We start from the raw sequence: 13,462 nt of genomic DNA, 5'->3' as shown, positions 1-13,462 counted from the left end.
AGCCTTGTATTCTTGGAAGAACTTCCATCAATGTAGCAATTTGGAAAACAAAAAGAAAACAAAGATTCCCAAAAGGTCGAAATGACTGAAAGTTCGATCATATCGTCCAAACGAGCTTAGAGCATCCTTGGCGTACCCTGTCATTGAGGCTAGTTTCCTGGTCGTCGCCGCTTGTCTCCTTTCCCGCTTTCTCCATGCGGTAAAGTCGCCCACTACTTGAAGGATGATGAGGCTTAAAGTTGTGTGTGATGTTAGGCTGTAATCCATGCCAATCCCAAGATTTCGAGTCGTTGGGACAGGTAGCTAGATCAAATTCTTGGTTTGGAAGGCATCCCGTGAAGAAAGCCGCATAACCGTTCAAGACGGTGATGGGTATTGATTCAATCTCAAAGGTTTATCGATCCTAAAACTACGTAGTCTATAACGTACTAGGTAACTGTGTATTCTGCGTTGAATTCACTTTCCTGATGAGGTTGCGGTAACCCCCACCACCCCCACCCCCCTTTCTCGAGTGAAGTTGACAAAGCCAAATCCTCTATAATTTCATGCATATTGCCAATATGGAAGTATTTCAACCACTAGGATGACGACCTGAAATGTAAAGGTTTCTGACGAAACAATAGCCTTCAGAGACCAGGATTACGTATGAATGTAGATAAAGCCATGCCAACACACATAGACTAGCTTATCCTAGTCGTCGAATTCAGAACAAGAAATCACTACTGAATGCTCCAGCAAGATATGCGTTAACCGCGTCTGCCTGTCAAAAAACGAATAGGTAGCAAGCAATGCGAACACCAACAGGGGTGGAAGTTACCCTGGATAACTTACCCATCAACTTATGTCAAAGGTGTCAAAAAAGCGCATCGACGTTTTGGCATAGAGGCTACTCTGTAGGGATCGCAATTGTCAGTTAAACTAAAGCAGCATTACCCCGGTCGCTGATCTATGCACGTGTAGGAGGATGCGTTCGTTTGCTGTAGGTGCGTACGATTGAGGGCGCTTGATGGCCAGGGTTGGGCGCTGCAGTTGGTTCCCTCTGATAAAGCAGAGTTCGTATAGACCTGGCATGGATGCTCGAGAGATCCATGAATTTTAGCTTTTCACAAAAAGATATGGACCCAAAATCGTTGTGGAAGTCAAACCCATGTGTGGAAACACCGACCAATTCGAATATCGCGATGGTTCAAGAACCAAGATTCTGTCCTTTGACTACGGACTTGCTGATAACGGGTATCCTAGCCGGTGATCCATCCATACATAAGGCATGGAAGGCTTCTAGAAACTGCGGCACCTGATATGCGTCGGTAGATACGCCATTTATGTAGCAGGGTTGTTGGTGAGATGATTGGTTGATTGGTCTGCATCAATACATTCGAATATATGACCCATGTAAGAACGTTGGAAGGGAAGCCGCTGCCATATTACCGAAGAAGGAAGTCATGTCCGAAGGATCTAGTGAACTCTGAAATCTTTGAAGCCTTCTGGAATCTGTCCTCGGAGACCACTACTGCGAGTGATGTCAAGGTCAGGGGAATTTTCAATCCCCGGTCTCTATTTAGACCCTGGCTAATGAGTGCGAAGAAGTTTCCACGATGGATTTGAGTAAGAGGGTTCACTACTTCTACTTTCCATTACTCACTTGAGAGCTGTTTGGCCTGCCGACCCCACAATGATCCTTGAGCCCAGTACTGGTTTCATCATCAAGTAACCATGCATTCTGAGCTTGGGGTTCAAAATGAGTTAATGTATCTTGTTTTTGCTTACAGACATTCGATGCACGACCCAGTCTGGCCGTATGAGGTTTTTGCAAACCATGAACGGTATGAATCTGTTCTTGCTATGAGGCTCCATGATACATAAATTATGGTCGTTCCCACTTCATCGAGATACTTTTTCTTGCCATTCATACTCGATTCACAACCAGTCTCTGAACAATACAAAAACAATTCGACCATTACAGTCGTGTCTTTATCCACTTCTTGGTCCCATAGGCTCTACCGAGCCTTCCATCTAGTACAATGGCTCACTCCGATACTTGGTCTACAAAAACCAACCGTCTATCTGTCAAAAGGTTCGTTCCCCCAAGTTAGTCGCACCAGATACAGGAGAGTTACTCACTAACATTCACCATTTCTGAAAGCAGTTCTCGTTCCAAGAAATCTAAGGAGAAAGTGGAATCGCAATCGAGAACAAAATCCAGTTCACCTGACAATGTAACACAAGACACTTCCCCCTCGCAACCCATTGATGAGGGATATTACTCATTTGAAAGAGCGTCAAAATACGCCGCAGACCCTATAAATCCTAACCCGGGATACGAACATTCGTCAGCAAAGGAAAGTATGAACTCCCATAAAGCCGATATGAGACAGTATCTCGAACGCTACGATGATACCTGGAGCCACGTCTCGCAATAAACCGAACATAACACTAAAATGCAAGAGCGGGAAAGAGGCGTCAGAATTTGGGATGAATGTATGTTATGACCCCAGGAAAATCAACGGTGCTGATGGATTATAGAAGAAGGGCCGAATTATCAACCTATCGAAAACTGGTTGACACTTGGCTAGTAGTGTCCGGATATGCAATAACACCTTCAATTCACATGGCTGCCATGTTTCTTTCTTGGTTGCAGAAGATCATCGGATACGACTGCAACTGCACCACGTTTTACCCCTTCATTACCCCAAGCAACACGATTACCACACACATGAAACTTCGGCCAAGAACTCTCGGCGGATAGCAGCTTTTGGTCCCTCCATACCACCAATCATGCATATAGCTATGGTTAGCAATAAGGCTGACTACACTCGGGACATCGGGCTTTGCCTCCACGGATCCGGGATTACTGCCTTCAGCTGGCACGAACTTTCGTGGGGAACAAGAAGTACCCTTAGCCCCACGTGCTCCCAAGGCAGCACAGCATTGCCCTTTTGCCTGCATAGCGAGAGTACTCTTCCAATAGAAGTGCCGTGTTTGATTTCACATAAACGTGGCTTTGTCTGTATGCTTCGTCATGCATGTGCAATGCAAGGCCGTTGAGCATCATAGCTGCGGATTGTCTATCCACGACCAGCCCCTGAAGTCAGATCGACAGAAAATAGTAATTGCTGGAGTGGTTTTGAGGCTGAAATACATCTGGAAATAGACTCGACTAAACTAATACTCGGTGATCCAGCGGTCGCAAGGTACATCAAGCAATCATTTGCATTTCCGACAATATTTCTGGATTTAATCGCTACCTGCTCAAGAGTTTGCTGATCGAAATCGGAGATGAGTAGTGGGGATGGTGATGATATCCTCTCCGTATCCCACGAGGATCTAGCTTCTATGAGGGAGAAATGGCAGGCTTTCTACTGTATGGTCAGATTGAGGAAGACGTTGAAATAGGCGGAGACAAATTGGAGAGTTCGCATGTGGTGATTCAGTAATTGTACATTATCATTGAAGATTAGAGGAATATATCTAGACGTTTCCCATTCCTGTTGTGGACCATGTGTTCCAGCCCGTACTCCAACGCTAATAACGATTCAAAAAATAAAAGGAAAAGGCGACTGATATATCAGCGCACCCTGGGTATATTTAACTCATAAGGTAATGACTCTCCAGTCTGAATTTTGCTCAACTTGATCACGCTTGTTTGGCTTATAGATCTCATACTAGAACTGGAACTTGAGCTACTGCTAGTATAAAAGCCCCTGGTTCGACTTTGCGACCCAGGGAGCTGAGGCCTTGTACTTCGGGGAGCAACAAAAGCTGTACCGGCATGTGACCGATTCGGCGTTGTTTGATCCGTACCAAATCTACGAGAACGAGTTGTTTGGATAGTTCCTTCGCTGCCACTATGTATACTGAAACTCCTTAAGGATGATGCGAGGGAACCGCTTCGTGGCGTGATCGGAGTAGGACTGGATGACGCATCGCCGTCGATATCGCTCTCTTGGTCGTCGATAGCTAGACTCATCATTATTGCAGGACTGAGTGGTTCCATACTGCGAAGAAGTTCTGCAAAGTGTTTCATTAGATCGCGAAATTCAACTTCGCTGATAGCGTTAGAGGAAAACCGAGCGTACTCGTAGGCTGACAGAAAAGATGTGGCGATCGAAGAATCGTTGACAACGCCAAATCCGGATAGATGACCAATGTAATCGCGCAAACACATGGCCGCAGGTCGTTGAAGGACATCCACTGCTCTGAGATCAGGCATGGGCGGTCGAGACGACGATTGTGGGTCAGGAGGTGCTAAAGATACGGCCTTTGCTTCGATCAAATGAGGTAACTCGAGAATTACAGTGATGTACTGTAAGTTTGGCAGAACCGCGGCGGTTGGGGAAGACCATCCATCGTGAGAAATTTGACCCCAAACGGGTTCTTTCGTTAATATACCAGTTGTAGATCCATGAGACCCCTTCTCGTCCATTTCCCGCTCAGGGCGACCATTCTCAGCAGCGATTGTCGCTTCACCTAGCGTGTCTTGCGCCGATACTAGTGCAGTCGCATGCTGATCTATTCGTGGTCGTGAATCCCATGCTAGTGTAGCACTTCTCGCCAGGCTCGCCACAATCATTTTTCGAACTTTTTTGTCGACATCGCCTTCTTCGATAGGTATCCATGTTTTTGGTATCGCTTTTATGATTTCCTTGTTTGTGTAAATCCTCGTCGCGAAGAGCAGGAAGGCCAGAGATAAAGTGACGCCATAGCAGGAAAGGATCACAAAGACATTGTATAATTGATGATTCGCTTTGGCTTGGACGACGGTATCGAGAGGAGTGACGAAGAGTAGACCTCCAATGATAACGTAGAGGATGACGAAAGTCGAAACATAGGCGACGAAGCCCAGCTTCCAGGTGCCCGGCTTCCAAGTACCCAGCTTCAGAAAATCCAGCTTCATATTGACGACATTGTCTGTTTGGGCATTAAGCTCCCTGCAGGCCTTGACAGAAGAGGGGCTTATCCACCTAGGTGTGCTGTTATGCGACTATGTGTATGGAGCTATCATGTATGGCGCAATGAATACTCTCTCCGCCTTGCAAAAAAGGAACGATTGTGAGATACGTCGAAGGAAGAATATCGATCTTTCGAGGCAAGCAGTGTGTTGATATGTATTTTGGGTGGTAAGATCCAATGATGATGATGTTGAATGTAATAAGATTGCAGTTACAGTGTATAGATAAAATTGGGATGAAAGGGAAATTGGAAGTGGGCCTTATTAAGGGACAAGGACAAGGACAAGGACAAAGTACGTACCGCGCTCTCTAAGTAGCCTTTGGATGCTCGAGGCAGGTGCAGGCACTGCGATTAGCGAGTTCCTCTTTTTATTTTAGCTACACATTACTTATTATGTACGGAGCACGACGGAGGCATATAAAACAGAAAGAGCTTTGTTGCCACCTATCGTGCTCGTTGAAAACGTTCAAAGGCTTTCGCATCGTGCTCTGGATGCTGCCATTTTAAGAGTTTCGAGCTGATCACGTCTACTCCGAGTCGAACCATGGCTATCGTATATGCTACCGTGTACTTTGAGTTCGACAACAACACAAACTCAAGAGCTTTTGGGTTTGTAACCGCGAGAGTCTAATTGATATTTAGCTATGCTGCCGATTATTCGCTCTTGCTTTTTGCAGTCCATTGCTGTGCATGCAGCCTACAACTCTAGTCCTGCATACTCCTGCGTGTTGACAATCGCAGTGTGTGTTAGTACGATGTATGCTTACAAGAGCTCTGTACTAAGAGCCTGGCCGCAGATATCTTTGGTCCGCGATTTGCTTTAAACGTTTCGCTTTTCATCTGTGCACGAGCGTGCATCATGTCACGCGCATTGCTCTCATGGCCTCATGGAACTCTCGTCGTCATTCTACCAGGCTTTGGCAGTGGAGGAGCTCTTGTTCTTGATACAGCAGTTTCCTCGGAATGCCTCACAAGCAAGAGGCAATGCGTCTTAAGTATGTCATGCCATTTGCCTACAACATTTGGGGCTTGGGTCAAGCTGTGGCTGGTTTCCTAGCACGTATAGGGCCCAATATGCATTTCGCAACTCCAGCTTCGAACTGTTCCAATTGCCCCTCTGACTTTTACGTCGGCTCCAGCAAGATGAGATTGCTTAGCGGGTGGACTCTATGCTCACGATAGCAACGAGGAATGGGGATACTTTATGCATACATCTAGGGTCTTGGTTTTGGCAATGTGCATTGCCTCAATCACTGTCACTAGGTAGGCTCTCGAAAGCGCCTGAATGTTTACTCGGAAAGGGAAACGATGCTTAATTACTGATGCATTCGAGAAGATGGCTTTGGGATGCCATCGCTAATGTCCAATAATGATTAAAATACTTGACAAATATGGCAGGCACTATTGGATCCGTACACAGAAGCAATAAGCTGTCGATCTCCGAATTGACCACACAATTTAACGGGCTATCTCTGCAACCAACAAGATTGTTTTATCAACGTGAATACCTTGCTTGTCTAAGCTTCTCCCGTGCAATCTTTCTCTTTTGAATGTCTACTGCAGGCTTTCTATGCATGTACACTGGAGATTCTCCACTGTGCCCATCGCGCAACTGGTGTGTAGTATCTGTGGCTTGCAATGGAGTAATGTAAATCCAAGTGCAGTCGTTGGAACGATATCAAACATCAGTAAACTCATGTCAATCTACATATGTGCTATGCTGCATGTTGTTATGGCTTTAGTTGTGGTGCTGTTTCCATTGGAGTCTTTTTGGAAGAATGGTATATATATATATATATATATATATATATAAATATATATCACACATAGATGATGACGATTATAACAAGAACGATAATAGTAGTAGTAGAGATTGTGGCCTGGAAGGGCTTGTCTTATTGGTTTAAAACAAAAGGACTTCAATGTTGTTTATGAACCCGGAGAGTTTACCTTTTCTTGCAAAAGGAATCTCACGTAGGTATCATATAGTTGTATTGAGAGATTTGACCAGATGTTGTATACGCAGCCCAGATCATTCATGAAAAGGGTAGGGAATTTGTTGGACTGCGAATGGAGATGGCTGTGTGTTATCACGTGATAGACTAACTCAGGACATTGTCGGGCGCTAGGTATCCAAGCTTAATATCGTTAATGATGTGCTTGCATCTTCCAACATTTACAACCTCAAAATCAATCCTACAAAACCTACCTCATCTTGCTTGGGAAGCTTCATATAATTGCCAAAAAAGAATCTAGGGATCATTCCCAAGCTTCTCATTATGGCACCGTCGCAGGACACCATGTTCCGCTCGGCGGACATGAGTTTGGTTCAACTCTACATCGCCAACGAAATTGGACGCGAGATTGTAAACGCATTGGGAGAGCTTGGGCAAATACAGTTTCGAGATGTATGTCTGAATTCTATCGGATTGCGATGAATTACTAATGGATTTCGTAGCTCAACTCCGACGTTACTGCTTTTCAACGCACTTTCACTCAGGAGATAAGACGACTCGACAATGTTGAAAGACAGCTCCGTATGTACCAACCTCTATCTCTTATTTCGCCAATACTAATTGATAATTAGGATACTTCCACACCCAAATGGATAAAGCAGGAATCCCTCTTAGAAAGCTAGACCTTGATATCGAAACTTTAGCCGCTCCTTCCGCCACCGAAATCGACGAGCTTTCCGATCGCAGCCAGAGCCTCGAGCAACGAATTGCATCATTGAATGACAGTTATGAAACTTTGAAGAAGAGGGAGGTAGAACTTACCGAATGGAGATGGGTTTTAAGAGAGGCTGGGTCTTTCTTCGATCGAGCTCACGGAAATGTCGATGAAATTAGAGCTTCCACCGACGACGACGATGCTCCTCTCCTTCAAGATATAGAACAGTCTCATCAAAATGGGGATGCCGAGCGTTCGTTTTCTGGTATGAATATTGGGTTCGTGTCCGGAGTCATTCCTCGGGATCGCATTGCAGCATTCGAGCGTATCTTATGGAGAACCCTTCGAGGTAATCTTTACATGAATCAATCGGAGATTTCAGAACCCATTGTTGATCCCACGAATAACGAGGCTATCGACAAAAACGTGTTCGTCATTTTTGCACATGGAAAGGAGCTTATTGCTAAGATTAGAAAGATCTCGGAATCTCTTGGTGCGGATCTTTACAGCGTGGATGAGAATAGCGATCTACGCCGGGATCAGATTCATGAAGTCAACACTCGTTTGAGCGATCTTGGCAGTGTTCTCCGTAACACGAAGCAAACACTTGACGCTGAACTCACTCAAATTGCACGGAGTTTGGCTGCCTGGATGGTCATTATCAAGAAAGAGAAGGCTGTCTATCAAACACTGAACCTTTTCTCGTACGATCATGCTAGGAAGACTTTGATTGCTGAGGCTTGGTGCCCCTCCAACTCTTTGCCTTTGATCAAGTCAACACTTCACGATGTCAACAACAGAGCAGGTCTTTCTGTACCCTCGATTATCAATGAGATTAGGACAAACAAAACTCCTCCGACCTACCAGAAGACTAACAAATTTACGGAAGGCTTTCAAACAATTATAAATGCTTATGGCACAGCAAAGTACCAAGAAGTCAATCCTGGTCTCCCAACCATCGTTACTTTCCCATTCCTTTTCGCCGTCATGTTCGGTGATTTCGGACATGGTGTTATCATGGTTTGCGCAGCTTCGGCTATGATCTATTGGGAAAAATCATTGAAGAAAGTTCGCGATGAACTCTTTTCAATGGCTTTCTATGGTCGATACATCATGTTGATGATGGGTATCTTCTCCATGTACACTGGTCTTATCTACAATGATGTATTCTCCAAGTCGTTCTCATTCTTTCCAAGTGCTTGGGCTTGGTCAGAGAATTACCCCGATTCTATTGAGGCTCATCTTAAAGAGCCAACAGGATACCGATATCCTTTTGGCCTCGACTGGATGTGGCATGACACGGAAAACGACCTTCTGTTTACCAATAGTTACAAGATGAAGTTGAGTATCTTGATGGGTTGGTGCCACATGACCTACTCATTGTGCTTGTCTTATATCAATGCCCGTCACTTCAAGACTCCTATTGATATTTGGGGCGTATTCGTCCCAGGCATGATTTTCTTCCAAGCTATTTTTGGCTACCTTGTTTTTGCCATTGTCTACAAATGGTCAATAGACTGGCAGGGTATCGGCGAATCGCCTCCAGGTCTGTTAAATATGTTGATCTACATGTTCTTGTCGCCCGGAACTATTGAAGAGCAGCTTTACTCTGGCCAGGGATTTGTTCAAATCTGCCTTGTTCTCATTGCCGTCGTCCAAGTGCCAATTTTGCTATTACTCAAACCATTCTATCTTCGATGGGAACACAACAAAGCACGAGGAAGAGGCTACAGAGGCATTGGTGAAACATCCCGAGTTAGCGCACTTGATGGCGACGATGATGATGACCACACTTTGGACGGTAGAATAAGTATGAACAGCGAAGGTGAAGGTGTTGCTATGATTACACAAGATATTGGAGATGAAGAACATGAAGAATTCGAGTTTTCCGAAGTTATGATTCATCAGGTCATTCATACAATTGGTATGTTTTCTTGCTCTCACAGTTTGATCGTTACTAACATTCCCCAGAATTCTGCTTGAACTGTGTGTCTCACACCGCCTCATACCTTCGTCTATGGGCCTTGTCCCTTGCACATCAACAACTTTCCGTTGTGTTGTGGGATATGACCCTTTCCATTGGACTCCATATGACCGGTGTTGCCGGTGTCTTCATGGTCGTGGTAACATTCACCGCATGGTTTTTCCTCACAATTGCCGTATTGGTTGTCATGGAAGGTACTAGTGCCATGTTGCACAGTCTTCGTTTGCATTGGGTCGAAGCTATGAGCAAGCATTTCATGGGAGACGGCATACCTTTCGAACCATTCTCCTTCAAGCAAATGCTAGAGGATGATGCTTCAGCAGCTGATATCTCTTAAGAGTCGAATAGTTCCTTGTCCTCATTAGTTTCTTTTTCATCCTCGTAGATCCACCTGTAGAATCAAAATGTACTTTACTATACCTGTTTCAATATAGATTATTGATGGCTCTAAATTTATAAGAAAGTTGATGAACGGGGGCAGCCTTTTGGCTTCCTCCGACGGTGACAATCGCCTTTGCGCCCATTATTTACACTAAGCGATTCGCTTCGCTTTGCAGGCCAGGACTAGCCTTTGGGTCGGATCCAAATTCCAAATTCCAGATTCCAGATACCCAAGAATCCCTGGCTCGTGATGTAGCATCAGGGTGGATACATCTGCTGGTGGCACCAATCATTCTAAATCTCTTAGTCTCGTGGGGGGCTTCGGGGGCTTTTACAGTGGAGTGATAATGCAGAGGCTCGAGAGAGGGTACGTACCTGGATTGAAGACGACCGATTTATATTAAACTCGTATGTCATAAGTGAGACACCCACTGCATTGTTACTTGTTGCAGTGCTTTACATCGTATCGAGCGTACATAAACACCGGTGTACAGAGGAACCACTACGTTATCTACACCGATATTCCAGAGAAATGGCTCATTTTCCAAAAAACTCGGGTTGTGCTGCGTAATCGATAAGGCGGAAGAAAACAAGCTTTTCCCTTGTACCCCCTGTTCATCGCCCCGCGACCACTATTTTTTTGGTCAGACTTACACACAACGGCAGAATCGAGAACCCAATCAACCCAATTTTCATGGCCTTGATCCCTTTTTTATGTTTGCTCCGTTTTCTCTCCAACTGAGCCGTACACCCCACTTTCTCTCTCCTTTCTCCTTTCTCCTTTCTCCGCTCTTGTTCTTAAGAGCTTGTTTTCCTCCATTTCACTAAAAGAGAAGAACGGTGCCGTTCAGTCATTCTTGATCATTCACTTCACCTGAGCCTTGTCCTAGCTGACTTGTCCACACGAACACAACCTCATTGCTTACAAGATTGCAGAAGAACGCTCAGTCTTGATTGAATCAAACAAAACAACATCACATTCGAGAAAGAAGAAACAACAGACAACATGGCGTTCAACAACAGAAAGTTTTCCATGAACAGGTCCACTGGAGCTCCAAGATTGTCATCCAAGCCAAACAGAAGATTTTCTACCCATGATCCTTCTGCCAATGGTAAGTTCTTTACTCTATTTCTCAACATTTTCCCCAGAAGCCATCTATCATATCGGGGAATCACAGCATCCCTCCCAAATACAGCCCTCTTCTTTTGGAGCAGTAGCTCTTTTGAGCGGCATAATTTCGGGGAGGTCTAAAAAATGTTGGGGATTGCGGGGCAGAAATTGAAAAAGATGCCTATGTACTATCGTATTCAGGTTTCCCTATGCATATAGAGAAACTCGCGTTCTTTATTCCCTTGCTTTTCAGAGCTTAACTGATCATGGATGAAGAAATGGACTCCAAGATTCACAAGCAATTCCGCAATGCCCACGAAGGCCACAAAACTCACGCGGGACTCGATCCAACCCGTGCCTCTACTGGTGTAGTCTGGTGTACCGAAAGAGCTTATGAGCATGGATTTGCTGAGGAGCCTGAGAAATGGGCAAACCTTGGACAGGGAGCTCCTGAAGTTGACGACGAAATCGCTGGCAGTTTCAAGCGTCCCGAGAGCATCGATATTACAATGGCAGGCAGAGAGTACGGTCCTACAGCTGGTATTAAGGGTTTGAGAGCTGCTGTTGCGAACTTGTACAATGTTCATCACAGACAGGGCAAAGACAGTCAATATACTTGGGAGAATGTGTGCATTGTTCCAGGTGGCCGGGCTGGATTGATCAGAATTGCTGCAGTATTGAACAATGCATACTTGGGCTTCTTCATTCCTGATTACACTGCGTACAACGAGATGTTGTCATTATTCAAGAATGTAAGTCGCTCCTCTTTCTCCACATGGTGGAAAAAATACTTGAAAGCTTACTTCTATTAGTTTGCGGCAATTCCATCCCCTCTCTCTGGAGAAGATGGTTACCACATTCACCCTAATAAAATTGAGGAGGAGATTTCTCGTGGTACCTCAGTTATCTTGACTTCAAATCCTAGAAATCCTACCGGAAAGGTTGTCAAGAACCCTGAGCTTGCTGAAATTCAAGATATCTGCAGAGATAGAGCCACTCTCATCATGGATGAGTTCTATGGAGGTTATAACTATACCAGTGATTGCGATGGTACCACAATCAGTGCCGCTGAGAACGTTGGAAATGTGGATGAGGATGATGTTTTGATTATTGATGGTCTCACCAAGCGCTTCAGATTACCTGGATGGAGAATTGCGTGGATTGTTGGGCCAAAGGTTTGTTTTGCTCTCTCCCCCCCCTTCCCCCAAACGTCGCTGGCCTTGCTAATAGTGAATAGGAATTTATCAAAGCCATTGGCTCATGTGGTTCATACCTTGATGGTGGTGCCAATGTTCCTTTCCAAGAGGCTGCTATTCCTATGCTTGAGCCTAACAAGGTTAGGGAGGAAATGAAGGCTCTGCAAAGCCATTTCCGTGAAAAACGTGATTATGTTATCAACCGTCTTCGTGAAATGGGTTTCAAGATTAAGGAAGTGCCTGACAGTACCTTCTACTTGTGGTTGGGTGAGTCAAAAAATGCTAACATATTTCGGAGATAAAATTGCTAATTTAGTAAAATTACAGATCTAGAAGGACTTCCAGCTGCAATTTCCGATGGTCTTAACTTTTTCCAAGCATGTCTCGAGGAGCGTGTCATTGTCGTCCCCGGTATCTTTTTCGACTTGAACCCAAGTAAGAGAAGAGATTTGTTTGATAGTCCTTGTCACCATTTCGTCAGATTCTCCTACGGTCCAACTATGGAAACTTTGAAGATGGGATTGGATGGTATCGAGAGAGTAGTTAAGAAGTAAGTTTTTCACCCATATTTTAGAGCGCGAGTCAGGGAAGCATACTGATAGGCGGATAGATTCACAAAGCCAGGAGAGCCATTAGAGCAGGCGATAGAGGATGAAGAAGAATAGAGAATGATAGGAGCTTTCATATGCGAGGGGATGATAGACAGCAACTTATAGCGAAATACCTGACTTTTAGCACGGCGGTGGATATTTTCGTTGAAACAACATTTGGACATGCCGAATGTGTATGATGAATAGAACATACAATGTACTTGAACAAAGATATCCATATACTATTTCACACTCAATTATCTCTTACTTCGTGACTACAAATAGGGTCTCATACTATAACAGTCAAGTGTCTGATTGTGCAGAACAAATTTGTATAATTTTTATTTGTCTGAAGAATCTCAATACTAGGTTATTGTGCCCACAGTATTCGCTTCTGGTCTATCTCTCCTCTACCCCATCATTAGTAGTTTGACGATCTCGATTTTTCATCTCTAATGCCAAATTGTTGACGACTGCGGTGAAGTGCAGAAGGATTAATAGATGTACGATTTCATTTTCTAAAAGTTTTTGATTGATTTACATCTTCAATGGGTTGGCGGTATGCCCTTCACTTATTTAC

At 44.5% G+C, this 13,462-nt stretch overlaps 4 protein-coding genes across 5 annotated transcripts; 3 read left to right on the top strand and 1 right to left on the bottom strand.

Annotated features, from left to right (window-relative positions):
- The first annotated feature begins 1,952 nt into the window (after positions 1-1,952).
- Positions 1,953-2,812, top strand: BCIN_05g05990 (hypothetical protein). Of its 2 annotated transcripts, none has more exons than XM_024693109.1 (3): positions 1,953-2,074; positions 2,147-2,478; positions 2,524-2,812. In XM_024693109.1, exons 1-2 carry the CDS (start codon positions 2,022-2,024, stop codon positions 2,418-2,420), a joined length of 327 nt encoding a protein of 108 aa, XP_024548894.1. In that variant the 5' UTR covers positions 1,953-2,021; the 3' UTR covers positions 2,421-2,478; positions 2,524-2,812. The 2 variants fall into 2 exon arrangements, with proteins under 2 accessions (XP_024548894.1, XP_024548895.1); XM_024693110.1 differs by having other exon boundaries at positions 2,144-2,478.
- Positions 2,813-3,093: 281 nt separating this feature from the next.
- Positions 3,094-6,480, bottom strand: BCIN_05g05980 (hypothetical protein). The gene has a single exon (XM_024693108.1). It carries the CDS (start codon positions 4,892-4,894, stop codon positions 3,566-3,568), a length of 1,329 nt encoding a protein of 442 aa, XP_024548893.1. The 5' UTR covers positions 4,895-6,480; the 3' UTR covers positions 3,094-3,565.
- Positions 6,481-7,112: 632 nt separating this feature from the next.
- Positions 7,113-10,062, top strand: BCIN_05g05970 (hypothetical protein). The gene is made up of 4 exons (XM_024693107.1): positions 7,113-7,358; positions 7,409-7,487; positions 7,538-9,544; positions 9,592-10,062. The coding sequence occupies exons 1-4, from the start codon at positions 7,230-7,232 to the stop codon at positions 9,939-9,941; spliced, it is 2,565 nt and encodes an 854-aa protein (XP_024548892.1). The 5' UTR covers positions 7,113-7,229; the 3' UTR covers positions 9,942-10,062.
- Positions 10,063-10,480: 418 nt separating this feature from the next.
- Positions 10,481-13,162, top strand: BCIN_05g05960 (hypothetical protein). The gene is made up of 6 exons (XM_024693106.1): positions 10,481-11,097; positions 11,373-11,848; positions 11,909-12,271; positions 12,334-12,559; positions 12,620-12,842; positions 12,903-13,162. The coding sequence occupies exons 1-6, from the start codon at positions 10,992-10,994 to the stop codon at positions 12,955-12,957; spliced, it is 1,449 nt and encodes a 482-aa protein (XP_024548891.1). The 5' UTR covers positions 10,481-10,991; the 3' UTR covers positions 12,958-13,162.
- Positions 13,163-13,462: the final 300 nt, after the last annotated feature.

Source organism: Botrytis cinerea, chromosome 5, assembly GCF_000143535.2.
Source record: "Botrytis cinerea B05.10 chromosome 5, complete sequence".
Lineage (NCBI taxonomy): Eukaryota > Fungi > Ascomycota > Leotiomycetes > Helotiales > Sclerotiniaceae > Botrytis > Botrytis cinerea.
This window is presented reverse-complemented; position numbering and strand designations above follow the sequence as displayed.

Bases quoted from the DNA above. Each gene is read 5' to 3' on its own strand.
- BCIN_05g05990 (XM_024693110.1), top strand. From the start codon at position 2,022: ATGGCTCACTCCGATACTTGGTCTACAAAAACCAACCGTCTATCTGTC. The intron at 2,075-2,143 runs GTTCGTTCCCCC...CATTTCTGAAAG, and splicing joins AACCGTCTATCTGTCAAAAG to CAGTTCTCGTTCCAAGAAAT.
- BCIN_05g05980 (XM_024693108.1), bottom strand. From the start codon at position 4,894: ATGAAGCTGGATTTTCTGAAGCTGGGTACTTGGAAGCCGGGCACCTGG.
- BCIN_05g05970 (XM_024693107.1), top strand. From the start codon at position 7,230: ATGGCACCGTCGCAGGACACCATGTTCCGCTCGGCGGACATGAGTTTG. The intron at 7,359-7,408 runs GTATGTCTGAAT...TGGATTTCGTAG, and splicing joins GGCAAATACAGTTTCGAGAT to CTCAACTCCGACGTTACTGC. The intron at 7,488-7,537 runs GTATGTACCAAC...ATTGATAATTAG, and splicing joins CAATGTTGAAAGACAGCTCC to GATACTTCCACACCCAAATG.
- BCIN_05g05960 (XM_024693106.1), top strand. From the start codon at position 10,992: ATGGCGTTCAACAACAGAAAGTTTTCCATGAACAGGTCCACTGGAGCT. The intron at 11,849-11,908 runs GTAAGTCGCTCC...TACTTCTATTAG, and splicing joins TGTTGTCATTATTCAAGAAT to TTTGCGGCAATTCCATCCCC. The intron at 12,560-12,619 runs GTGAGTCAAAAA...GTAAAATTACAG, and splicing joins TACCTTCTACTTGTGGTTGG to ATCTAGAAGGACTTCCAGCT.